Source organism: Hirundo rustica, chromosome 4, assembly GCF_015227805.2.
Source record: "Hirundo rustica isolate bHirRus1 chromosome 4, bHirRus1.pri.v3, whole genome shotgun sequence".
NCBI classification, from domain to species: domain Eukaryota; kingdom Metazoa; phylum Chordata; class Aves; order Passeriformes; family Hirundinidae; genus Hirundo; species Hirundo rustica.
The window spans coordinates 59,339,897-59,366,408 of record NC_053453.1 but is presented as its reverse complement, the minus strand read 5'-3'; the positions used below and the strand labels follow the sequence as shown (position 1 = coordinate 59,366,408).

Sequence of the window (26,512 nt, the reverse complement as noted above, 5' to 3'; positions counted from 1 at the left end):
TAGTCCTCAAAAGTTTATTTCAAGTATAAAACTGGTTCAGTAAAGTATCTACAGGTTTTTCATTCCGCATAAAGGTTTAATAAGATAGAAAGAACCAAGTACCAAATCTCTGTAAAAATACGTTTTGATTTTAGATTTTGAATTAACAGTGAAAAGGCACTTGAACAAAAGATAGCCAATGACAAATACAACAGTTACATCACAGTGAATGTGTAAGCAAACATTATCTAACACTTTATAAACAAAGAAATTGCAGTGTAGCTGAACTCAGACAAGAGTGAATTCGAACTCCCTGTACTTCAACACAAGCACTTTTCTTTCAAGTGCAAAGAAACAGAGAAAGAGAAGCAAGAGAAGTCTTCAGTCAACTAACAGTTTGCAGCACTTTGTTCAAACTAAGAACTCAGAGTTCCATCCACACAAGTTCCACAAAAAGAAATGTAACAAAACTGGGTAGCAGCATAAATAATTTATAAATGCCCCTGATCTGTATGCTTGAATTGAGGGACTTATATTTCTATTCCCAGTTTAGAAAAAAAAGAGCTTCTACAAAAACAGAAAGCCTTTTTAGAAGCAAAACAATCAGACTACCGTAAGTGGGAAACAGAAGTGTAATGCTTGGGAATCCACTGCAGTCCCTTTGCAGCAGAAATATTTTTCCACTGCCAGCAATGGAAAGTGTAACAAGTAGAATTTTTTGAGAATCAGGAAAGAAAACAGGCTATGACAGTTTAAATGAGTTTGTTATTTTTTTGGTCAAGACTCAATGAGCTACTCTATCTTAAACAAAAATAGGATGAAATATGCCAAAATATGTTTAAAACAGCATTTACAGCACCAAAGCATATTTGGACAATAAATACATAACAAAATGGTAATTATTCACAAATATGAGGAAAATAGGGAAGGAAATTTTCAACACCCACCAGAACACTGTTTTTTTACAATTATTCAGCAATATGAAGTAAACAGAAAAAAAAAAAAAAATCAACTTAGTGTTGGCATTTTTTTCTCAGAGATGGTAAGACCTTTGATACAGGAGTGCTATCAAGATTTTTGCATCTTTTTTTCCAGATACATTCTCCTGTAGGTCTGAAACATCTCTTTTGAGTCTTTGACAGGAATGTGAAGAGTCTCTCCATCTCCATCCAGGATCTTTATAGCTCTATCAAGGGGAATACTGTCCTCAGCTGCAAGATAGACAAGCATGTTAAAGCAAGAGTCTCAAAGGACTCTACTCCTTATGCATGTGGTACCTAAGAACTTCCAGTGTCAAAAAGGATGCCACAAACTTCCCTCCTAAAGCACCAGGCACCTCAGATTTAAAACAATCTCCAATGCATCTTTAAGCACAAAATGGCTATTTGGGTGTCTTCACAGGAGAGATTTCTGGAGACTATTAAGAAAGGCGTGACAGAAAACATGCATTTGTGAAAGGAAGAGGAGAAGCAAGAGGAAGGGCTAAAAAGATGGCAGACACCAAAGCCCAGGGACACAGACAACAGCAACAAAAGATGTAAAGGTTGCAAAGTATGTTATTTGCAACACCGCAAATATCAGCATGCAAGCTCTAAATCTAAGCAGATAGTAACAAGGCTACAGATAGATTGCATGCTGTTTCCTGTTAGACCATTAGAAAAACGAGACTAGAGATAGAGAGGTACCTAAAACAAAGGAACAAGGACAGCTGGAAGCAACCTCACCCAAGATTTACAAAGGATGGAACAAACAAGATCCTGAGATGAAAGTTGTCACTATTGTGACAGTTGACTCCAAGAGGGTTTAAAAGACCATCCAAAAAGCAATTTGCCATTCAAGAGAAATGAGGAAGATGTTAATAGTGGTCCTGCTTTTCCTCTGGCTGTCATACAGATTATCTTGTCCTGACTATTGGGACACACAGGTCCTGGAACTTGTGAGCACAGGTGTTATGTGTGAACAGCAGAAATGTACTGTGAAAGCCAGAATTATTTTAAAAATCACTTTCTGTTTTTGCACTAGATTCTGCTACATCACTTCCTATATTTTAAAGCATGAAAGTGTCTTTATATACAATTTAAATCTGTTACTAGTGCTACATCCAAGTTAACAGCACAGGAAATTTACAACATTTACAACAACATATTCATAAAGCAATAAAAAGCTACACAAATCTTTGAGACTTGTAAATCTATTCTATGGTATCCATTTAATCAACAGAATGAGTAAATAATAATTTAAAATGCTTTATTAAGTTTTACTACTGTAAAGGAACATTTAAAACCAAGCAAAGAGGATTTAACTTGTATTTCAAATGGGACATTCAGAAGTCACTTCACCTGTAGAGGTCTCTTCCAGTTTCTTTTGTTTCACTGGTTCACATTTTAACCAATCTTCTTTTTTACTCTTGACACCTAAAAAGAAGTTTTCAAAAAATGTTTCTGAGGTTCCTATATCACAAGTTTTGGCCTCTATTCAGCATTAAATTCTAACACATATATTAACACATGCAAGAGGAAATTTCCTTTGGGTATGAAAATGACTCCAAGGGTTGATATATACAGCTTAAGATTTGGGTTCATTTAAAAATCGAATGCAAGATTTGACATAAATATGCTTCAGAATGCACCATGTAAAATGTTGAAAAATGGGGTAGGGAAGAAGAGAAAGAAAACTGGATGCTTAAAGCAAAGATAGCAAAGGTTATGGGAACTGTGGGCAGGATATGCTTGGCCTAAGCCCACTCTACTCCTCAACGTCATGAAAGATCTCTTCCTCTTACTTCCTCCAGCCAGACTGATGCACAACCAGGTGAACAGTGAATACAGATCACATCACCCTTGGTAACAACTTTCTACAACCAAGCCAAGCTAACTTCTACAAATATTTTAGAAAGCCTTCTCCCAAAGGTACTTGAAACTGCCATGCTTTAAAGTATTCTAATTTCATTTTCTAAGACTTACAGAAAATTGAAGGAAAACTCTCATGGTTCTTTTTCAGTTAAAGACACAGCTGTGGTCTGTCAGAGAGCAAGTTAGGATATCTCAGCCTTCAGCCTCCACAGTCCCATGTTATCACTGTCTACAGCTTTGTGCAACATGAATTTAAAAATCAATACATAGTTATAATTACAAATGAATAATCAATAGAGCACCATACCTTCTACAACGACTTTATTTCTTTCTGGAGAATTCTTTGTGGCAACGCTTTCTTCACATGGGGCTGGATTTCTGAACAGTATCTCTGGACACAGCTTGAACTCAAGAACTTCCTGTTTGCATGGTTTCTCAGCTGTTGAGACAGACACATCTCTTTTTGAGTCGCTGCTTTGTGACACTTTGGTGGTTCTGTGCCAGACAGGCCTGACAGGTGACGTCTCTAATTTTGTCAGATAGATGCGCTCATGCGCTGTACGTTTAAATGCCACTCTGTTCAGGTAGTGTTTTTTGGGTTCCTTTTGAAGATGCAGCTTTAGTCTGTTATTTCTTCTGCTTAGGTAAAGAAGATTTTTATCAGGAAACATTTTCTCAGAGCACTTCTCTTTGTTTTGACCATCAAGATGTCTTTCCTTGCTAGAAAAGTAGTTTTTAGACAAGCTAGAAGATCGAGCCCTTTTCCTCTGCAATTTAAGCACAGAGCAATCTGCTAAGGAACTCCTTGGTTTCCAACCATTTTCTCCATTCAGTTTTTTAGCTTTGTCAGCATTTAGCATGCAATTGTGTGCAAGCTGCTTAGAACTCTTTGCTTCGGGTTGTTTCAGTCTTTCCTCTTCTAGCTTTGCTTTCTTAAGTTCTCTCTTCCCAACCATATTTTCCTTCATCTTCCGTTTGTATGGCTGCTCCTGCAAAGGATTAACTTTCACAGATTTATGCTGAGAATATTTTGTGTGTCTTGATTTGAAGTCTACAGTGCTACTATCTGAGAATTTTACAGCATCAGCTCGGTAACTACTCAATTTTTTATGTTTTATTTCTGCTGGTAATTTCACTTGCTCTTTGACACTGACTCCTACATCTTGCCTAAGCATCTCCTTTTGTTTCTTACAGTTTTGTTCTTCAGCTGAGTTCTCTTCACAAGTTTTAAGTTTTTGTCCTTGACTGACTTCAGAGTGCTTAATTTCAACAGTTTCTGACTTCACAGACTGGTGAATGTCCATTTTGGATTTCATGGTCAAACCTGGTTTGCTTATATCTTTTGAAAGGGACTCAGTTTTAAAAACTCTCTCCTTCTTTATGGACAACCTTGGCATGCTGTCTGCACATGTATGATCAGTTTTCTCTGCTAACTCTTGGGAGGCTGTTTGGTACTCTTTTTTGTCAGAATAAAATTCTTTACTTGACACTTGGGTCCCTTTGTCCATTTGCAGATGTTCCTTCAAATTGCTGCTTTTCTGCTTATCAGCATCTTGGTTTTCAAAGGGATTATCTGGTCCATTTTTTTCCTGCTGTGTCGTAGGCAGTTTGTATTCATTTTCCACCTTCAGCCTAGGTTTTTTGTTCATTGCAGAACTGTATTTGCAAATATCTTTATTGTTGCTAATACTGTCTGGGATTTCTTCAGAAATTGTCACGTCTCCCACTGCACTGTTTTTCAAGGCATCAGATTGACTGTTGTTTTCTTCTGTCTCTGCAGAGTCAGTATTTTCAGGTTTTGGAAGTTGACAATCATTTTTCTCTGAACCAGATGTTTCTAACTGAGAGGGACAATGCGGTGTTTTATTTGCTATAGACACTCCACCCGTTAAAGAGCAATCTTCTTTTTTTTCACTGGGGTTAGATGTTTCTTGTGGGGTGTTTTCCCTCTCACATAGATTCTGACTAGGCTGGACACTACCTTCAACGTTGTCCTTATCAGCTGAAGTATTTTCTGACTGTTGACTCACTTCTCTCTTGCTGTCACTAGAGGGACACTGGTTGTGCCCAGGAGACAGTTCTTGAACCTGATCAGAGCTTAATACTGCAATTTTAGTCTGATTTACTGGGTCCTTCAAACGAGAATTCCTGTCACAAATTTTAACCTCTTTTTGAGACTGATTCTCTGTCCCTTCAGCCACGGAACGATTTTGTGCTGCTTCTTTTGTTAGCATATCAGCACCTTCAATGCCATATGGAAACTCTTTCACTAGAGCCAACAGCTGATCTTTCAGATATTTACTAGGTTCTGTTCCAAAAAAGTTCACCTTCTTTTCTGTGCTATTTTTACCAGACATGGAATTTTGTTTACTGTGGTCTCCTGGAACAGCAGGTGCATTTGTTTTAGCAGTTATGTTGATAGAGGAATCTACTGAATTTTGAGCTAATCTCTGGCTCATATTAGCAAGACTTTCTAAGTAATTTTCAGGATGCTTGAAAGATGCCTTGAGTGACGTGTTTTGTTCAGAGGTAGAAACTGCTTTAGGAGGATTGCCACTGCTTTCCTTCTCCAAATGGCTTGATGAGTCTTCCAACATCTTTAGCAGCAAGCTCTCTCTTTGGGAAGTGTTATTGCTTAGCTCAGTTTTATGCAAGTCTGAATGTTGCTCCTTTTGTCTTGCACCAGATGTATTTCCTTCAGATGGATGTGTCTCATAGACTGACTTGAACATGCCTGCTATTTGTGGATTATAAAATTTATGACCTTCAACTAGAGAGCATACACTAGAAATACAAAACATGTCTTTTTCCAGCACAGCTGTGGATGTATCTCCCACCTCTAACACAGCTTGCTTGTCTTCATGGTCTCTCATACCTTCTTGAGAGATTTGACTACAAAAACTTTTGCCTGATTTAGGAAGAGTAGTCTTGTTTTGCAATCCAAGCTGTAGATTTTGTCTTGCATCTTGTGCAGATTGACTAACTTTCCTTTGGTTTTCACCTACTTTGATCTGTTGCAAATCTGAGTCCACTTTTTGTTCCAGAATACAATCACTGGGTGATGACCTAGCATTTTCTATTGTTCCTTTGGCATTATTTGCCACACTTACACCATTTTTCCTCTCTTCTTGCAAGCTAGATGTGCTCCCGAATTTGATGGCTGGATAGGTTTTACCTTCAGGTGTTGGGATCTTGCCTGCCTGCTCACTTAGTGGTCTTTGTTCACAAAGTACTAAAGGAGAGACAACTGCAACTTGAGGTTCAAAATTTTTTATCGAATTGGAAGTCAATGTATCAAGTTTTTGTTCTAGAGAGGTAGTTGTTACAGGCAAAACAGCCTCGTCCATGCTAGCCAGAACACTTTTTTCTGTCTTCTTTGTGTTTTGGTTGGAGGGTGAAACCTGATTTGCTGTGGGGCTTTCAATTGACTGTTTATTTTGCACACTTACAGATTCTGATGGAAACTTCTCCCACAAGCGCAGGCATGCAGCCAGCTCTTCCATAGAGTAATTACAATTGCTCTGGCTACAGGAAGCATTTTCAGTAAATGGTGTTTTTTTCTGAGCTACCTCAGCCTGGAATTTAGCATCACCAGATACAGTTGTTTCTGATGCAGGAGAGTTTGTGTGAGCCACAGATGCCTGCTCACCTTTCTGACTTTCTACATTCTTCTCACTAGTGTTTTTTAGCCCGCTTTCACCCGAGACGGATGTATTGAGCAATGGTTTTTCACTACGCAGGAGATTTGTCAGTATTTTATCAGCAGTAGCACCAGCTGTCTTCTCTTTCAGCACATTTGTGCTGCTCAGTACAAACTGAAGAAATGATGAGTTCTCCGGCCCAATTTGCACACTCTTTGATGCAGTCTTGACAGAGCTCCCTGCCTGAGTAAAACACGAAGCATTGTTCGAGGAAGTCGCAGTTCCTTGAGAAGAGGCCAAGGCATGCACATCTCTTTGTTCCAAGGTGCTCTCAGGATTAATAAATTGAGCTGGGACTTTGCTCTGAGAGAGAACAGCAGTGAAGCTTGATGAAAGGCTTCCCTGCTCCACCTGAGGGTTACTTTGAGTCACCTCCAATCTTCTGTTATCAGCACTGGCTAGGTTTTTGTCCTTTCTTTCTTCTTGTGAAACTGTGAGTGTGGGCCTCTCTGTCCTCACTGCTTCAGATGGGGAAGGTGGTACATTTTGTTTGGGCACACATGGAAGACAGTTGGCAGGAGAATATGGATAACTAGGAGGAGAAGTATTTTTGGCATGATAGATTCTTTTTTTATAATTATGAACTGTTTCAAGCAGGACAACCTCTTTTTTAAGACTTTTCAGCTTTTCAGCTTCCCATGCTAATCTCTCCTTCGTAATTCCTATTCCATGTGTTGCTGCCACTGAAGAAATTTGAGCATTAACAGGCCCATTCATCAAACTACTAGTCTGGCTCTCTGGAACTGGAGCAGGATCACTGAGTGGCTTTGAAGAAAGAGCTTCTATTTCTTTCACAACATCAAGCAGTTCTTTGGGAATGCCAGGGGATGACACAGAGCTTTCATTAAAAGACCAATTTGCTGTCCCACTTCCACTTGGATTATAGACATTCCTGACTGATTGGCTGACTTCTCCAGATTGCTGCTGTAGACAGTGATGCTGAATATTGTTAAACCCGGGAGCATTTTTTGGATCCAGTGGGCACCTCTGCTGGTTAATGTTATAGCCATTAGGTACATTTTGCATTTCCTGTGGTACACTCATTGAAGACTGTGCTGGAGGTCTTGAAACACAGTTGGCAGGCAACAAAGATGGTGCAGAACATCCTCTAGGAGCTTCTGATGCCATCTGACTCTGCTGAAATTGCGGCAGCTGTACATTTGTCCCCGTGTTTTGATTCATTGAATAGGAAACTTTACCCTGTTGAGTATTGGAATTAAATATTTGGGGTTGGACATGTTGCCCAGGAGTACCAAGAGGAAAAGAATTATTCTGGGGATGAATGCCACCTTGTTGTAGTGATGCAAGCCTCAGAGAATTATGCTGCAGCATTTCTGGCTGCACGGTGTAAGCGTTGGTATTGGCATACTGAGGGTCTCCAAGCATGTTCCTTATATTATTTCCTGCATTCATTTGCGAGGACAGAGGGGGTAAATTTCTGCAGGGATAACTGTAGGGATTAGAGACTGGCCAAGAAGTCGAAGTCATCTCTGGCCTCAAAGGTGAATTCTGAATGGGAGGTTTTAGAGCTGCTACGTGCATCTGTTGATGTCGTTTAACTGAGTATTTTGACATAAAAAAATTATTACCAGTTACAGATGCTCCTGGTGAGGTTTGATCCAAAGTTTTGAATCCTTCAGCATTTCCAGCAGGGAAGGCAGCACTGATAGTTGGCATGTACACCATTTGGTTATTTTCAGCATAAGTGCATGCATTTTTAGAAGAGTTGGCATTTGTCTGAGGAAAGGCATGTCCATTAGGAAGTAACTGAGGGAAACATGCTCCTTCACTTTGCAGGTTTGTATTTGCATCAGCATTCTGGACTGGCCTTAAATTCCAGTCCATCTTTTCTTGTTTTCTTTTTCTTCAGGCAAAACCAAAAACGCTAAAAAAAAAAATTACAAAAATTACAACCTTTTGATCAAGACCTATTTCACTTACTAAGAAGTGATTTAGAATGCATCATGAACAGAACTGTTGAACCTAAATTGCTGGGTGGGAGAGCAACCCCATTAGCACAGCTCTTGGACATCAATGCTGTCAACGTCAAGTTCCACAAATTGTTTCCCAGAACACAGTTAAAGTATGAAAAGAGAAGCAACTAATAACTCTATTGACTGACTAATGACTAACAAAACCTTCACATTATTCTCCTAATTCTATTATCATTCAACCTCTTAATTTAACAATAGATTGCATCCAAAAACAATGGAAAAAAACCCCAAGCTATAACATGACACCAATAAACAATACTTAAGAGCTGAACATAAGAAACACCTACAGAATAAAATACAGGCCAGATTTTTCAGATAAGATGACTCAATTTCAATTATACCTTCAAATACAACAAAATAAAAGTAAAATTTAATTTGGGTTCAGTAAAAATCTCTCATAATAATGGGGACCACTAGTTTAATTTTGAGAAAAATGACCGTGCCTCTAGTGAGCTACAAGCAAAGTGCCCTTAATTCTGTTGGCAGCATTAGTTTACTCAGCTGGGAGAAGGCAAGAAACATAGAGATGACAGCAACACTTCTGCTACTGCAGTATTTACACCTTCAAGAGGTGACAAAGTCACGTATCTCTAAGTCTTCATGTGTTATATTCCAGAATGTATATGGATTACCAACAAACCCAAAAGGGTGAGTATGTTACTCTGTAAAGATTTTAGAGATGGTGCCTTGAAAACCAAACACTATTTCAGCCTTCAAAAATGCGCAAAAAGCACAAAAAACCCCATGACAATCTACAAGAATGAATGCCTGTCTGCATCGACAAGCTCCTCTCAGTATGATCAAACCCAGCTAGGACAGAACAAACACCTTGCTTTGTGCAGGGTGTTAGATTCTCAACAGAATGTGTTATAAATAACTACGTAGTTGTTAGCTTTCACTGTTATGTATTGGCTTTTGCAAATTATTATTAACCACAACAGTTTTGATATAGTATAGTTTGTAATCACTTTGAACTGCTTTAATATAGTATAATTTGTCAGCTTTTGTGGCCAATGCCCTGACCTGTATAGCTTATATATTAGTGTGATATTAGAGTTTAGGCTTTCACAAAATATTAAAATAGAGACTATGTAATGTTAAAGTAGCAAATGCCTTTATTTGTGTAACTAGCTGACAATGGTGAGAATAACTCAAAATAATTTTGTGAAATAGCTAATGATTTAATGTACTTTTGAGTATCTTATCTGTATGACAGGATAACATTGAAAAAAAACAGGAAAATAAACATCAAAAGAAAGAGTGCCAAGAGGAATTTACCACCGATCCTCCAGTTATCAAGAACTGTCAAACCACAGAACAGAGGCCTCGTGAATAAATAAAATACATGCATTTCATCTGCAGTGTGGCATGTACTTTAAGAAGACAAGTCAAAGGTCAAACCAAGCAAAAGAATTCCCAGAACACGTAAATTCTGGGATGTCTGAATATGTATAATATTCATGAATATGCATTTGACCAATGTAATGGAAAAGTATATCAGAAAATTTTTTTAAGCTAACTGACATGCCTCTGGCAGTTGCCAAGCACTCAGTGTGCTGTTTACTGTTCCTTTTATCCCTTATTAAGCTTTTAAAAATTTAAAGAGTGAGCTTTGTTTCTCACATAATGTTTTCTACCATTTCTCCCAGATCACCCAAGGCTCCTGACTTTCCTTTAAGACTCCTCTGATTTCAAATTTGAGAATGGTAAGTATTACTCACATATTTAGCCTATAAAAAGATAAAACACCCAGTGTTATAATCTTCCAGGTGTTATTTTCGAGATAAAAGGACAGCTCTAGCTTTCTTCACTCTTTTACTTTCTTTGCTCTCATAAGACACCAATAACAAAAGAAGACAGGAAAACAAAATGGCATACGAAATTCATAAAAACCATCAGCATCAGTGTCCAGGCAATACTTACAGTGATACAGGGATCTTAGCAGAGAAAACAGGCTTTTGCATCCAAGGTAAATCTTTCAGGCTGCTAATGTTACACTGGGTATTTCCTGAAAAATGATTGGGGATAAAAAAAATCACATCCTTGAATTAGACAAATGCTGAAGAAACTTAAGACATTTACATTTTCTGGGAACGTAACTGAGAGAGAGGCAAACAACACTAAAGATGCCAACCTCGTTAAAAAAATGTAACTGTAAAATCCTTGCTAGAGGAGGATCTTTGACTACATGCAACACACAACTTCACCAAGAATAAAATCCAATTATTGTAACCATCAAGACCAAAAAAAAATTCAGGAACCCCTTGTTGCAACGAAGCTGGGGACAAGGGGAGGGATTCATTGCAAAGTTAAACCCTATAACCTGTCCTAAAAGGACCAGGGGTGGAGACTGTAATGGATGTGCCTTGAAATTCTGTAAGCCACAATTCATGCGTTACAGGAATTACTGTAAGAGGAACCACACAGGACCATCCCAAGAATCATTTGTTTTGAGAAAAACTGTTTATCCCTAAAGCTGTTGGTCTGGTTTGTTACTGTATTCCAAATCTAACTCACAGGCTGCATCAAGTCCCTGCACTCCAGTATCAACAGAGGGACACAGTACATGGCATCACAACTGGCCTGAGCCTTGCAGCAGGTGCCTGAACTGATTGGTTTGGGGCCTTGCCCCTCCTCTGGGTGCCAGATGCTCTCACAGAGGGAACTACCTGTTCCCTTCTTTGACTCGAGAAAGTCAGAAAGATAAAAGCATGAAGGGAAAGTTATTTGTGTTAGCCTATTTGTGTTAGCTCATGGCCTTAGAAATGCTGAGCGCTATCTAAATGCAGCTGAAGTCCAAGTTATTTCCCTACTAACAAGAAGTGTCTGAAGCCCAGCAAGACACTTAGGCTGGAATAGACACAACTCTACAACTCTTGCTACTGTGTCAGAAGTCTTGATGTGACCGTGGAGAAATCAGAGGGCTACAGGGTCCCTGCGATGGCACAATCTGCCCAGGAAAAGCTTTTAGGAAGCTGCCTAAAAGTGAGTTTCTAAAACAAAAATTGACCAAGACAATCAGGACAGAAATAGTTGGTCTAATTTGAGTTCAGATAATCATAAGTCAAATTCCTACATCCTTGAAGCCCAATTGAGCTCACAAATCAGACCAACTATTAAACTCAGTATGGTGTCAATGGAGGCATTGTAACTGTGTCTCTGAGCGCTTTTTCACAGGCAAAAACCCCAGCCATATCAGGTGAACACTCTCACAAATCTCTTACTGTGTGCTATTTAACCTGAATTGCAAATATGTCGCATGACAGGCAGATACCCCCTGAATTTCAGAATCAGAAGCCTGGGCCCTCCTGTAGGGTCTGGAATCCAACTACTAACCCCATTGGAAAACACAACTATATTTATGTATTGAAACAGAGACGGCAAGGAAAAGTTTCAACTGAGTTAGTTAAAAGGGGATGTTCATTTCAGCACCAGGCTCATGCAGGATAGTTCCACAAAGTCGTTAGCAACCCTCTACAGTTTCAGCTCTCTATTTATTCACAAAAGTCATGCATATTCCAAAATGCCTATACATATCCATCACCTGTCACTACCCATTCCCTGCTCAGTATTGAAATTAGCTGCATACTTATTACGGCTGTGTAGTCCTCCTCCTTTTTGGGTCAGTGGTCATCAAAATGAGTTGAAGGGCGACATGAGGAAGTAAAGAATGTCTTCCTCACCAGCTAAATTTTTCAGCTTTGGCCCGTTGCTATGACTACTGAGCTTGCTGATCCCTTCCTCCTGGTCTTTATTAGTTTTAGTGTCAAAAATTCATAATGTATAGATCCCTCTAGACCAGGTCTGAGTACTACCTGATATATATCAATTTCTCTTAAATGTTTCCATATGTGCATTGGCCCCATTTTGGCTGGTTCTGAATATTATTATATGTAAAACATCAATCTTGGTCAACTTCTAATCTTTCTACATTCCTAACTCCTAGCTTCTAAGCTCTTAGTTTATTTTCCTAAATATCTATTTCTCTAAGTTAAACAGAATAGCATGTTTCAGTATCACTAACATATGCTCAAAGATAAAGGCCTTGAGATGACCACAGGCCCCTGACTATTTCCTGGAGTGCTGGAAACCAGATAGGAATCTCCCAGGACCCCGTGCACACAGGCTTAGAGGCAGGAAGGAATGCAGGGGTTGGTTTGAAACCTCAGAGGATATGAGAAATATAAAGTCACACAGACATGAAGTGGGAATGTAAGTTTTAGTTTCAGGTAAGCAAAAATATGCCTGAAATGCCTTAAGCAAATAAGAGACTGCATTAGTTAACAGAAAAGCCCTAAAGTCCAGTTTAAAGTTCAATGGCCTTACCTTTTACAAAGTTAACTAAGTCCTAGACATAACACAGCACTGCTAGCATTGCTAGACAGAATAGATAGGCTGTATGTGTAGGCCTTGTGTAAGAAATGAGGACCACTGTCACACAACTGTGTTAGACCAGGATAGGTGCAAAAAGACAGGAATAGCATTGTGTTTGTAGCCAACTGGATGATTTATGGATAGAATGCCTTATATCGGGGGTGCTGCTGCTGTTTCTACTTGAGACATGGGGACTCCATGCTAGAAGGCCTTTTGCATGACAGCATGGAATGTAGCAGTCTACCTTCAGGAGACTGATCTAGCCATGTAATAAACTACTTTACACCAAGCAGCAGCCTCTCTTGTTCCTCGGCTGGCCTGCCAAACTTGACACTGGAGCAATCCCACAAATTTGGGATGAAATCCAAGTAGGCTGGTTATCAGTGATTCTTTAGATGTAGCCCCTGTGTGCCAGGTAAAGTCCTATGAGTTTGTCTTCCATCTGAGGCCCAGCAGCACCCACTAGTGCTAGCACCCACTAAAGAGTCCTGGCCCACTCAGAGCCCACTAACATCAGCATGTACAGTGCTCAGCCCTCAAGGCCCCAGCTATTTTCTGTTATGCTTGTTCTGTCATCTTGCCTCCTCTGTCAGGATGCAGCCAGTTACCACCAAAGCCCCTGTGTCAAGGTAGTTAAAAACCCCTCTAAGCCTATGCTAAAGGGTCCTGACCCAAGGAATCTTGAAAGCCTGTTTAGCCCCAGGTATTCCAACCAGGCAGCTCACAGAGCCCCAACATTTGTTTTATCAGCTTTGCCAACAAGCCTCCATGCTGCACCTTTTCCCACCAGGGCTTGAGCAAGGGCCTTAGTGCCCCTCCCATCACTTCCCCAACTGGAAACCCCCAAGCCCTTGGCTACCCAGACTTATCAGACATACAGTTAGCACCCCAGACAGAACCTGATGATCCTTCTCAGGTGCCATGGAGGGCACACATTACACAGAGATTTCTCATTTGGAGACAGATGCCACCATCAATGGCATCATCATCTGTATGTCCTCATGGGCAGTAAAAATCCTGCCTTCAGTTGTTCCCAATGGAGGGGACCACTTCTCCCACACTCTGCAGCAGTTCACAGGTTCCAGGAGCTCCTTCAGCCCTTCTCATGGTCCGTCAAGTGCAACTTCCCTAAGAGCGAGCCAGCCAGCCTGAGGATCTGTTTTTGAGAGGTTCTAACCTCTGCTGTGGAGTAACTCCTACATAATTCTAGTCAGGTCTGCACAGCAGCAGTTTAGCACTGCATGTAGCTGCAGAGCTATGCACCACGAAGAGCAGCCAAGTAACAGCCTGTGCTGAGTTGAACCTTGCCCAGCTGGGACAGTGACAGAATTTATATTTATACATCTCTACGTTACATGCCTTATTTTTCACAGGACTACAGGTACAGGTCAGATAAGCAAGATGCAGCAAGCTACCAGAAAGAATGGTAGCACACGGATTACTTCAGATAAGCTCCAGACAGTATATCCTTTTACAAGTATTTACCTCCAATAATTTGGCCATTCTTACTCAGGGAGGTCATTAGGCAATGCTGCAGATATTTCTAACTATAAAAGCCAATAAAGGCCTACAAAGCATTAGCTTTTTTACTTCCACAGACAGAACCACTCATAGACCAGACCTTCCAGAATGTTCCAGAGAAGGTACAATCTCCTGGTACTTCTGAATCAAACTTCCCCTACTTTGGGGACTCTGAGAAGCACCTCCCCTGCCTCCAGTGACCCATGCTGTTAACACCCTGTGATCCTGCAAGCCCCAAAATTCATCATGTCTCTTCTCAGAGAACTGATAAACCAGTGAGTATTCACTTGCACCCACTTCCCCTTTTAAGAGCCCCAGCCCATTACAAGTCCAGTGGATCCTGGCACCTGACCAGGGACACTGGAGCAGGACATGCTGCCCCCATGAGGGTAAAGCAGCTTGAACAATACCAATTGTAAAAGTTATCAGTGATGGATGGAGAAGGGGGATCACACTGCACTTGGTGTAGAGCAATGCTGAGACTAGCCTGATTCAATAATCCCAAAGTTGAACATTCTGAGGATGTGAAGACAATGTTTCCTGACAGAAACTGGCACAGGTAACCAAGGATGTAACCAAGTTCCTGACAAAGCAGCCAAGAAGAGACAGTACCAATAATTTAACTGACTCTGCTGAGCTAAAAGCTACTGAGCTGAAACAGTTGGCCCAGAAACATCTGAGTTGATCACTATAAAAACCCAGTCCCAATTTTTAACAGCAGGGACTCGTTACCAATACATAACTAAAGGCCTGGCACGGGGTGCTCCAATAGTCTATTAACTGTAAGTCCAGCTGCATTCAAAAGAACCAGCCAGGTTCACAAATACTATGGTTTACTAAATGAAACATACATGGCTCTTTTGGAGTGCCAGCAGTATCTGCATAAACTGCAGAGCAGCTAAATATAGCCATAACAATACCACAGCAATCACAAGCTCACTTTCTCACAGCAGAACACTCATCCAAGGACACAAGTGTGACCAAAAGGTGCCCCTTCTGCAGAGGGCAAGGAAAATGTGTCCCTACAATTTTCATACCAAATTCTCATCCTACAGCGAAAAAAATTAAGGTCCTTTTATACCTTATTAGCCATTACTGTGCAAAGTGCTGTGGATGGTCCAGTTTTCTGTTCTTAGTGGTTGTGTGGCATGCAGTATTTCTTGGCAGGAGGTATACCTGGTAGCAGCCGTACAAAACATTTCCTGGTATTGAGACTCCACTGCTCCTTTCCCACTTTACATTTCTACCCGATGCCATGGCAACAAAAACCTCCATCGGGTTTCCATGTCTGCTCTGATCACTGATGCTCTGATGTGTGGGCCCCAGCTCATACTGAGTTTTGCTATTTTCTTCACATTTTACACTTCCAATGCTCTTAACCTGCCCCCTTCTAGAAGCGTGTGTGGAGATTCCCCTCCTTTGAGTGGGGATACCTCCAAGGTTATTTTCTGAGACTGAGTTAAAGAGATATGCCCAGAGACCTTGGTATGACTGAGCAACATCAATCTCTACTTGATTATTTTGCCAGCTTTAAAATTGTCACTGTAATTATAGTTAACTATCTATATTGTGTAGTACCTAATTCTGATTAAGGCCCTTTAGTCTAACTGGTGTTATGACCAATATTATCATCAGTATTAACACCATAAAAATAAATAATTTTTTTCATATTGCTTTGCCTTCCTTTATCCTGTGGGATGAAGTTGTATAAAGATTCAACTACACATGTGGAATTCTTTAGACATAAACTTTTGACTAAATCTGGGGCTAGAACTGGATCCCACCACACCCAGACTCCTCTCCAAGGAGGACTGTAGAAAACAAGAGGATCCTTTCTGCACTCTGTGACTTAACATGAGGGTACACGTGATAAACCTTGTGTGAAGCTTCCATTCTGCCTGTGACAGCTACCTAAGCATAAATTTTGCCCCCTCTCTGCAGTCGCAAAAGCTGCCAAAACAATCAATGCCATTTACCTTTCCTCCTCTCTATGCACTGTCAGTTTGGACATTAGAGACATTCCTCCAGTGTCCCAACCACTAGGCCTACCAAGCTCCCTTTGCTTGTACTTGAAATGGCATTAATTACACCTTTACTCATTTACCCCCAGGCTATGGCTACAGTCCCTCCAATGATGCTAAAGCAGCTCGAGTAATATTAGCTGAAATTTCTCCTACTCCTGATGTCTGTCATCATCAGCATCTTTCTGACTTTCCTAGCACATACAGATGAGAATTTTACACAAGATATGTTTCCAAATTTCAGCCCTCAAAGAGCACCAGGAACTTTCTATCTCCCTGGTAAAAAACAGGGTCCTGCCCAGAAAGTAAATTGTTTGGGATATTTTTAAAGGCATCTTTTTGCATGCCAGTACCAAAGGTATTTCTGAAACTGTCTTGCAGTCTGTTTTCTTTACCCAATCTACTCCCTCCTCCAAATGCAAGTATCAAGCCTTCTAGGTTCTAAACTTCTGTCATGAAAGGCCTAGGTTTTAGACAGCTGAGCTACTCTCTCTATTCTTTGCTCTGCACACATTGCACCTGGGACTGGAATATGAGCCACAGACACTTCCAACCCTTCTCCTAAAAGTATTCAACATTATCAGTATCCGTTTGTGCAATGGTATATAATAAGCATTAATTATAATTGTTAAGCTAGGCAACTCATCAAATAACTGTACCCTTACCACTTATGTGTAATACAACACACACTGATGACAGAGGCAAGAGGTAACTGTACTACCACTCTTTGAGTCAATAAAGTGGATTGACCGCAGGCATAGGGATAAGCTCAACTCCTTGACCAAATTATCTATTGACAGTTTGGCTCAGGCTCACAAGGAATTAAGGCCTAGGCCATGACCAGGTCAAGGACTTTTCTAGTTCCAACCTATTCTTTGAAAATCCACATAGGAACAGGGTGACACAAAGAGCTTTGATGCATAAGAGCTGGGAACACCAGTCAAGCAAATAAGACGTTAATAGCAGGTAGTTCTGCCAAGACTAATTAGTAAGGAACAAATGAAGTTGTGGGTGCAAGGAATTTTATGCCTACCTTTTCCATGGTATTTAATTTGACTATGTGACTTTATTCCACAAGTATGAAAGCCCAGGTGACCTCTCCCAGGTGCACACTTGTAACCTCTCCTTGAGCTGGGTCACCTCCAAGTTTCTCTTTGTGGCTGAAAGACCCTTTATCAACTGCAGATCTTTGGTGACTGGTATCATGCATAACTTGGTATCATAGGGCATTAAAATAATGTATTAATACTTTTGAATTATTACTGTTGTATCTGTACAGTAAGATTAAACCTTGCCAGGGCACTTTCTTAACCCTCACTTTTAAACCATTTTACTACAATAAAACAATTTTTCCAGCTACCTGTGCTAGTGGTTCCCTAAGTGGTCTAAATCTCCTCTGCAACAAGTGTAACTGAGGCATTCACAATAGCTCTAAAATATTCTTATTCATTGCTAAAAGCTTCCTTTAATAGAGTCAAAACTCTATAAACGTAAGCATTTCAATGCCAGCCACTGTGATCACAGCAATTTCATACCTCTGCAGAACACAGTTCAGCAAACAGAAGATTCTAAGAACTGAAAGGACAAAGGTTCAGCTGCAGGCCAGCAAAATTTTGATCTCCTGTTTCTGGACTTGTAGTGGCATGTCTCATTTAACCTGAAGTATTTAAATCTAATTCAGCACGTCTGACTTATGGTGTTATAGAAAAACAGCCTGAATCAACTAAAGATACCTAAAAAAAAGAGTACAGAAACATCCATAATTCTCATTTTCCTCTCTTTATAACTGTATTTTAGATGTCACAACAGCACCAGCACACAGGAGTTTTCTTGCCCCAAATTCTGAGCAGTTACATAGGAGATAATTTTTTGGAAATTACCTTCATCTCAGATTACAAATCAATCACAGAATATTTACAGTGAACTTAAGCATATGAAGACTAGTAGTCACTTCTCTCTGCAGATTCCCATTCCACCATTTCCAACAGTGTATTTCCCCCTTTTACCTATCAACTTCTGAAAAATCCTGCTGGATTCACCCAATAATCTTTAAAGATCTCCTGATGTAATCACGAAGTCTCTCTTGATGGTTTCTGTGTGATCTTGGGAATCCAGAGAAGTCCCAGCTGACTGGAAGCTGGCAAACGTTGTCCCAGTTTTCAAGAAGGGCAAGAAGGAGGACCCTGGAAAATAGAGGCTTGTCAGTGTCACTTTAATGCCTGGTAAAATCATGGAAAACATTTTTCTGGAAGATATTTAAAAACACTTGGAGGACAACAGTCATCAGTCACAGCCAGCATGGCTTCATGAGGGGAAAGCAAGCTTGTCACACCTAATTTCCTTCTACAACAGGGTAACCCACCTAGCTATCCAGGTAACCCAGTACATGAATCTTTTTGGACTTCAGTAAAATGTTCATAGGATGGTTGTTTTACTCCTGTAGCTTTCATCTTGCATCAGGCTCTCCCTCCCAGCCTTTTTGTTTTTCAGCACTGTCTCCTCCAAACACCAGGGCTCTTAATGTCATTTTATTCAGCGCTATCCAACACTGAATAAATAGTATTTCTCAGTTTGTAGGTGAGTTTTTTTGTTTGGAGATGAAGTGAATACACTTCATTCTCAGTCTTTAAAAGCTGAGGCACTATGGCAGAGCTTTCTCTTGCCTGTGGCATGCCTTTTGCCTCTACTGACAACAGCAGTAACTCGAGAAGCTGCATTTCCCAATCAAAAACTATTTCAGAGTGAATTTTGTAACACCTGTCTGCAGCCACAGTGCTGCACCCAGAGAAACAGAGCAGCCCAGCTCCGGCTCCGTGTGCATGGCAGGACAACCCTCTCTACCACAGATGGCTGGTGCACCTGGAAGAGACAACCCAGGCAAGGTCAAAGGCCTGGCAGAGGGTTATCTCTGCTGCCAGAAGGGCTGAGACCCCTAACTAAGAATCAACATCTTGATCTGGCGAGCAGATGTGGGCAGAGATAAAAAAAAGTAAATATTATTGACCCAAAGACACTGCTCTTTATAACTATAAAAGCCACACAAATTATTATGGAGATACAAGAAGCCTCTTACACACTCTCTGGAAATGTGTAGGGCAGCTTTTCCTACAAAGCTTGGACGCATCTTTATAGATACTTTTCCAAAAATTGAGAAGAAAGATTTGATGTATGACCCATCAGCAACTGGATGGTAAAATACATTGAATCCTAATCTGTATTATTTCTTTGCTAGCCCTAACATAGGAACCTCAACCACACTGTATTGTAAATCTACTAGTAGTGTCCCTTTGTTTATACTGTCTGGTTTAAGTCTTATGTCTGCTTTCCTTGGTCTATTCAATAAATCATTAATTTTGTAATAGACCTAATCACCCATTATTAAGAACTTGTGGAACAAGAGTGAGTTTTGGGGTGCTGGCCACCTCAATTAAGTTACTGTTTACAGTCAAAGGTCTGGGCAGAGTCAGGGACTGGTTTAAACTCCCCTCTTTATTTGTAACAGCGTGATGATCCCAGCCCACCAGCAGTGCCCCACGGAGACAAGGCAGCACGGAGTCACACCAGCCCAGAGGCTTTGCTTTGCTGTCTTCTACCAAGGAGAAGGCAAAGCTCCTCCACGAGTTCTAGCCCTTGACTGAGTACCAGCCACCAGAGCTGCCACCACCAGAGAGATAAAGGGAGAGAAGAGGGGCTTCCGCCATCTTCCCTTTGTCTCCCCCATGGCAGGCACCATCTTGGGGAAGGAATCATTCTGCCATTTGAGTTTCTCTTTGTTCCCTAGGAGTCTGGGAGATTTCAGCAATTTTCTAAAATACAGGTGCTCTTACTGTTATTTTTTGCCTATTGCTATTTCAGTTTTTTTTAGTAAACTCCTCAACTTGTTTCTCCTTATTGGTGGAAAGGGATTAAAGGGTTAAAACTAAAGGGAGATAACTCATTTTAGAGTGTTCCCCTTAAACTGTCTTAAACCAAGCTTGGTCAAGCAGGACCTGCCTTTCCAAAGCTCATTCTAGCCTGATTCCCTGGCTGTCCTATAGTTGCCATGTGATGTCATTCAAGATGATCTGCTCCATGACCCTCCTCAGTACCAAATAACTGCTACTATAGCACACTATTTATCAAATTGGTATTTTCCAGACTAGCTTAATAATTGTCAAGAAGAGACTGGTTTTGGTCACCCATACTCATGACCACGGGCAAATCTTTTTCACTCAGCCCCAAGGAGTTACCATGAGAAGCATCCCCACTTAAAGGAAGATGTCCACGCACACTCCTAGAAGGGGTGTGCTAGGAATCCCCACCATAAAAAAGAGAGCTTGGGCTTTTATAGGATAATGTGATTGACTGTCAATCCTACACTGCTAGGCTAGCTCAGCAGAACAGAATTCATTTAAAACACATGATAAGTACTACCACTCATTCATTCCTTTTATCAGGAAACATCTGTATTCCACATCCAGGCCAGTGCCAGTTCCCATCAGGAAACACCAGTTTCCTCACATCCTCATATTGTTTAATTTTGAGGTGCTTCAGTCAGATGATCCCAGCATTTTTCAACACCAAAACCAACATGACCACCCTCCCTCCATCACTGGTGATTTCTGCAAGTAGGATGAAGTTCAAGCTGTTTCACCTCCACTTATACAGAAAGAACATCCTGCTACGCTCACAAGTTTCAAATTTTATGTCAAAAAAAATTGAAATTTGGTTTCAATAAGGATGTTTGAAGGAGGACTACAGCTGCAGATTTCTACTCATCATACTTCACGGTGACAACAGCGAAATGTTGAAGTATCAAAGCCTGAACAACAGACCTTGGGCCAAAGTTGACCTCTAGATGAACCTTCCAAGCAAATGTTATATTTCTCTGCTCACTGGCAAAACATGGTTTCAGTATTTAGAATCCAGGCAAGCCAAATCTAGCCTTGGTTGAGTATAGGATCATAGACAACTCCCTTGGATCCTCCCTGAGCACTGGCAAGGCTTTGGAAGAAACCCAGGAGGGGAAAGAAACCAGATGTTCCCACACTAGAAGTTATGGTAGCTTGTTTATTCAACAGAATAAAAGCTGGACCCTCTCACAGCTAAGTCAGAAGCCTCGTTTCCTGTGGGTGGAAACACCTGCAGGATTTCCCAGTTACCAGGAGTGGTTCTCCAGTCCTTTGCTGTGACAGTGGCTTCCCCCAGCTGATGCTTATCCTATCTTATCCTTTTGTAATTCTCTGCGGTTTTGTATTATATTAAATTACACTTATTCATAAGTTGGTGTCTGTGTCTTTTCTGACCCTGCCCATCAGCAAAACAATTGTAGAAACACAACAAGTGTCAATCTCTGAATGTGCCTTAAATCTTGGTGGGAATCCAGAAATTCTGCAGTTGAGAAATTGCAATTATGTAATTCCATTTTAAGACATATTCAGGGTATAGTACAAAAATCAAATATCGTGAAAAGGCATTCCATGGCATCTGGCAATGGTCCAAATCCACTGTCCTAAAGCTAATAACTGCACTCAGCAACACTGTCACAAGTGTCATGGGAACTGTGGTCATAGTCAATGAGTCAAGAATAAAGAAGTCATTCTTTTAACCACAAATGAGCTAATGCAGATAAACATCTTTCCACATATCAACAACCAGAAGCACTAGATACAGAAAAATCTTAATATGTCATAAGCAGCATCTAAACTGCGCTCCAAGCGATTATTCTGAAAGGTAGAAGTGATTCTTCTGCAATGAAGAATGAACACCAGACACTTGGAGGAGCGATGTTTCACTAGAATTTTACCATTCCAGTTCTCCATGGTACCAAACAACACACCAACACCAGCAAAAGTGATGTCATTGTTCAGAACAAAAAGAAATCTTCAAGTTTGTATTTGATTGTATTTGCTTGATTGTATCAACCAAGCCTTTATTGTTTACACCCCTCAGAGAAAAAAAAAAAAATATGTTCACTTCGGAGTAATAGCTGTAAGCCTGAGAAAGCAATTTTCAACAGAAAATATTTGCAGGGAAAAGGCATTATTAACAGGGACTGGATTCATCAGACAAATTGACATCACCAAATATTCCATTCAGAATCCTCCAGACGTAAGTTTTTCTAATGGTAGCATCAGAGTCCTTCATACAGGAATATCCTTGCTTCTGCAAAAAAGTTCATGTATATAACTGAAACACATAGCTGTAAGTATTATCTATAGCTCAAGTTTTTCTGCTTGTAAGTATTACTATGATGGAAGAAGGTCAGCTAAAGATGAAGCAGAGTCCAAAGCTGCCTTTTCTTGGATGGATGACATTTTTTAGAAAATACCTAAAACCCTACACTTCAACTGCAAATTTCTATTTACCATCACACTGTTCTGCCAGTGGACATGGTCAGCACAAAAGACACAAATAGGAATTTTTATTTAAGTAAATAAGTGCAATTTACTATAGTTTAAAACAGCAAAGAATTACAGAAAGTTAAGCAATGCACCTAATCACTACTACAGAAGATTGCCTATAGTAACTAAGAAAGGTACATCACCTAATATTTTATTATCATCCAGATCTGCACTTCAGCTGGGGAGCTCCAGCCACAGCAAAGGACTGCAGAACCGGTCCAGGTAACTGTGAAATTCTTCAGGTACATCCACCCACAAGTGAGGTCTCCATCTTCGCTGTGAGAAGGTCCAGCTTTTATGCTGTTGAATAAACAAGCTTCCATACCTTCTAGTGCAGGAACATCTGGTTTCATTCTTCTCTTGGTTTCCACCCAAAGCCTGGTCGGGGCTCAAGGAGGAACCAAGGGATTTGGCTTTGACCATGTACCTCCAAACAAAGCCAGGTATCTGATTTCACGGCCCTGACTGGCCTCTAAACACAGGAAGAAATACATTCTTTTCAAACTACATGTTTAACTAGTGATCACACATCTTTCACTATTAAGTGGATACAAGTATTATATGTTTGGTTTGAAGGTTCATTGCAAGACTTTGGATCAGGGTTATTGTTCAGGCCTCAGTACCTCATACACTTCACAGAAATAAGTGAAAAGCAGAGAAACCATGAACATGCTTCAGCCTCTGAGGAATTTCCAAATTCCTTTCAAGTTTCAATGCACATTTAAAGAACTGTCTTACATCCCCAGTAGTTGTAGACATCCCCTTTTGGAAGTATGGTTCCCGAATCATCCAACACTTAATGACCACTCATTGGAGAAAAGCTTGCAATCTATGTAGAGGATACTGACCGAAGTGAAAATTAAGAAGTTAATTCAATTTCAGTCATTGAAATCTTTCACAAGCACATATTAGAAGAGCTCTTTGGCATATCCCCATTTTATGGAGACCATTCATATCAAGCATGAAGACATAATACTACCTTCAAGATCACCCATACCAACAATACCACCAGAGTCTCCTATGTCCTGATTACCAGTATTATACCAGTATGAAATCAAAAGATCCCCTGGCAGATTTTGAATTCCAATTTCATGTGAAGCACCAGTCTCCTTTTATTAGTGCACATTAGCAGTTTAAAAAGGCAAAGATTAGCATTACCTAATGCTAAAAACCATAATGGGTGTCACCATTTTTCCTTGCTGCTTTTCTCTTTCTTTCCTTTTAAGTCACCAGCAGGCTCTAAGGTTTTTCACAAGCTCTCATAGCTATGCTTAGCAAAGCAGGAGCTCCTCTAGAAATTAAAGAGAATTGAATCGCACCTTCTTGCCTTTCTGCTCCCACTTTTACTCCTTTTGCTGTCTTCATCCATGCCTTTTAAATTATGGGGTGGGGAGTACTGCTCTCCCTCTGACAATTGTTAGTCTTCAACACAAAGAAGGCAGGCTCAACATCAGACTAACAGGTTAATTATTACAAGTAAGAACACAAATGCTATCACAGAGTCTTGTATCTCTGATATGTCTCATATCCACTGATATGTCATTCATGGCTGCAGCAAATGAAACCGAACAAAAAAAGGCAAATGAAACAGCTGGGAAAGGCTGATATGTGTAAATCTTAGAAAATATAAAAATATTCTCCTACCAAAACATCTCAGCCTGCAGAAAACAATCCAAGACAGCAATCTGTCAGCTTCTAAAGAACCCATGTTTGAGGGACAGCCTCTTGCAAATCAGAGTGTTTTACTGATTTACAACAATTTTTTTAAAGATTAGTAGGAAGGGGGAAAGCAAAAAATCATCTGTGTTTTAAGTAGAAATCAGAACCATAACAACAAAAATAAAATTTCTAAAAATCTGGCAGACCAATGAATAGGAGAGTTTTAGCTTTTATTTACCAAACACCCCACAACAGACTTGATATAAAGCATATAATGGGTTTTTTTTTAATCTTCTGCCAAAACACCAAACAATATTTCCTGGGGAAAAAAAGTACTGTTTAAGCTTAAACTACAAAAAACGCTGGATTCTTGAACTCACTGCAGTGAGCCACACAAACATTGAACTAATGATTTCTGGTAAACATCTTAGGAACTATCATAATAAGTTTTCCAAGACTTTGCACCTTGATACTCAGGGGAACTTTTATACTGGCACAGGCATCAAGAGAAAATTATATAATTTTGCAGACAGTAAAATAAAAGCAATCATTATCACAAATCTGTTTTCTCTGCCAGGAATATCTATCTGAATGTTTTGGGACATCAGTTGGCTAGTTCAAGGGAACAGAGTGTTAAGAGCCCAGTCAGGAGTTTTTGATATTTGTAACAAGTTTTACACCCATCATTCTCAGATGAATATTTTCTCAGGAGAAGATATTTACCAGGAGTCACGACGAGCTGGGTTTGTTTTATTCTATTTTTGAGCCCTCCCAGGAGGCTAGTTAAGAGCAGGGAAATGCCCAAAGTTACCACGGAGCTCCTAGAAAGAGTTGAGTCAGCCTCCCAATAACTTCTAGGAAAACAACAGCCAGCATTCCTATGGGCTTCTGAAACACATCTAGTGCTCCAGTGGAAAATCTACTCATATTCTGCCTGATGCCTCTGATTTTCATTGATGCCACGGACATACAAAGCACATCTTCCAAAGCACAGGAAAAAGTTGCTATGTGTTGATGGGGTACTTGCACTTTTTTCTCACATTTCCATCTGCCTCTGCATATGAAATAAGCAAGTTAATTCTATCAGCTACACTACTCAGACAACGCAAAGCAAAAAAGCGAGCCTATACCTCTTTAAATCCGTTTGTTTTTTTCTTTAATAGTATAAACAGTATCATCCAGTTCAACCACAACTCACGACTGCAGGTGTCTCTCTTACACAAAGCAAAGCACCGGCTCCTCACCACACACTTTGTGATGCCTGAGAGGATGAAGCAAATAAATCACTAACGCCGGACTTTCATCACAAAATTTAAACACAGGACACTCGAAACACCCTGTCTTCAACCCTGACAGTGATTACTTTCTCGTCAGTTTTGTTTTGGGGCGGGAGGGGGATTTCCTCGCTTTTTTTTTGTTTGGATTTTTTTTTTTTTTTTTTTTTACTATCTTTCAGCCGCATCTCCCTGCATTGTCATACCCTACGGAGAAATACAGCAAACAAACCCCTGCGTCCTTAAGGTGATCGGGGCGGGGGATCTTTCCGGAGCCTGCGCATCGCATCGTCCTTGTTCAGGCACTCGCAGGACACTTACTAATTGACGGCAATTAGTTCTGCGAGACGAGCAGCGGACTAGCTGCCGGGTCCCGCGCTCCGCCGGGCCCCCCGCCCGCCCGCCCGCCACACGCGGCCTCCCCGGCGCTGCGCGACCCCCGCTGCCGCGGCGCCGCGGCCTCCCCGCTCCCCGGCCCGGCCGCGGGAAGGGCTCCGCCCGCCCCGAGCTCTCCGCAGGGGCCGGCAGCTCCCGGGGAGCGGCTCATGGCAGCCGCTGCGAGCCGGCCCCGCGGGCGGAGGGGAAGGGAGGACAGGACGGCACGACTCCCCCCGGCCCCCGCCCCGCTCCTTTCCTTCCTTCCTTCTCCCCGCCGCCGCACACTCCTCACCGAACGCAGCCGGCGACGCGTCCGCGGCCCCGACTGTCGACCCCGACGGGAGCGGAAGGAGACCCTGACTGCGGGCAGCGGGGC

General features: G+C 40.9%; 1 protein-coding gene across 1 annotated transcript; it reads right to left on the bottom strand.

The window, feature by feature from the left end:
* Nucleotides 1-26,512, bottom strand: RESF1 (retroelement silencing factor 1). Its single transcript, XM_040061746.1, has 6 exons — nt 26,429-26,512; nt 18,449-18,625; nt 10,450-10,534; nt 3,139-8,417; nt 2,319-2,393; nt 1-1,190 (listed from the first exon to the last, which is right to left on the bottom strand). The coding sequence occupies exons 4-6, from the start codon at nt 8,375-8,377 to the stop codon at nt 1,048-1,050; spliced, it is 5,457 nt and encodes a 1,818-aa protein (XP_039917680.1). The 5' UTR covers nt 8,378-8,417; nt 10,450-10,534; nt 18,449-18,625; nt 26,429-26,512; the 3' UTR covers nt 1-1,047.

Bases quoted from the DNA above. Each gene is read 5' to 3' on its own strand.
- RESF1 (XM_040061746.1), bottom strand. From the start codon at position 8,377: ATGGACTGGAATTTAAGGCCAGTCCAGAATGCTGATGCAAATACAAAC. The intron at 2,394-3,138 runs GTATGGTGCTCT...ACTTCTTTTTAG, and splicing joins AAATAAAGTCGTTGTAGAAG to GTGTCAAGAGTAAAAAAGAA. The intron at 1,191-2,318 runs GTGAAGTGACTT...TCTATCTTGCAG, and splicing joins ACTGGAAGAGACCTCTACAG to CTGAGGACAGTATTCCCCTT.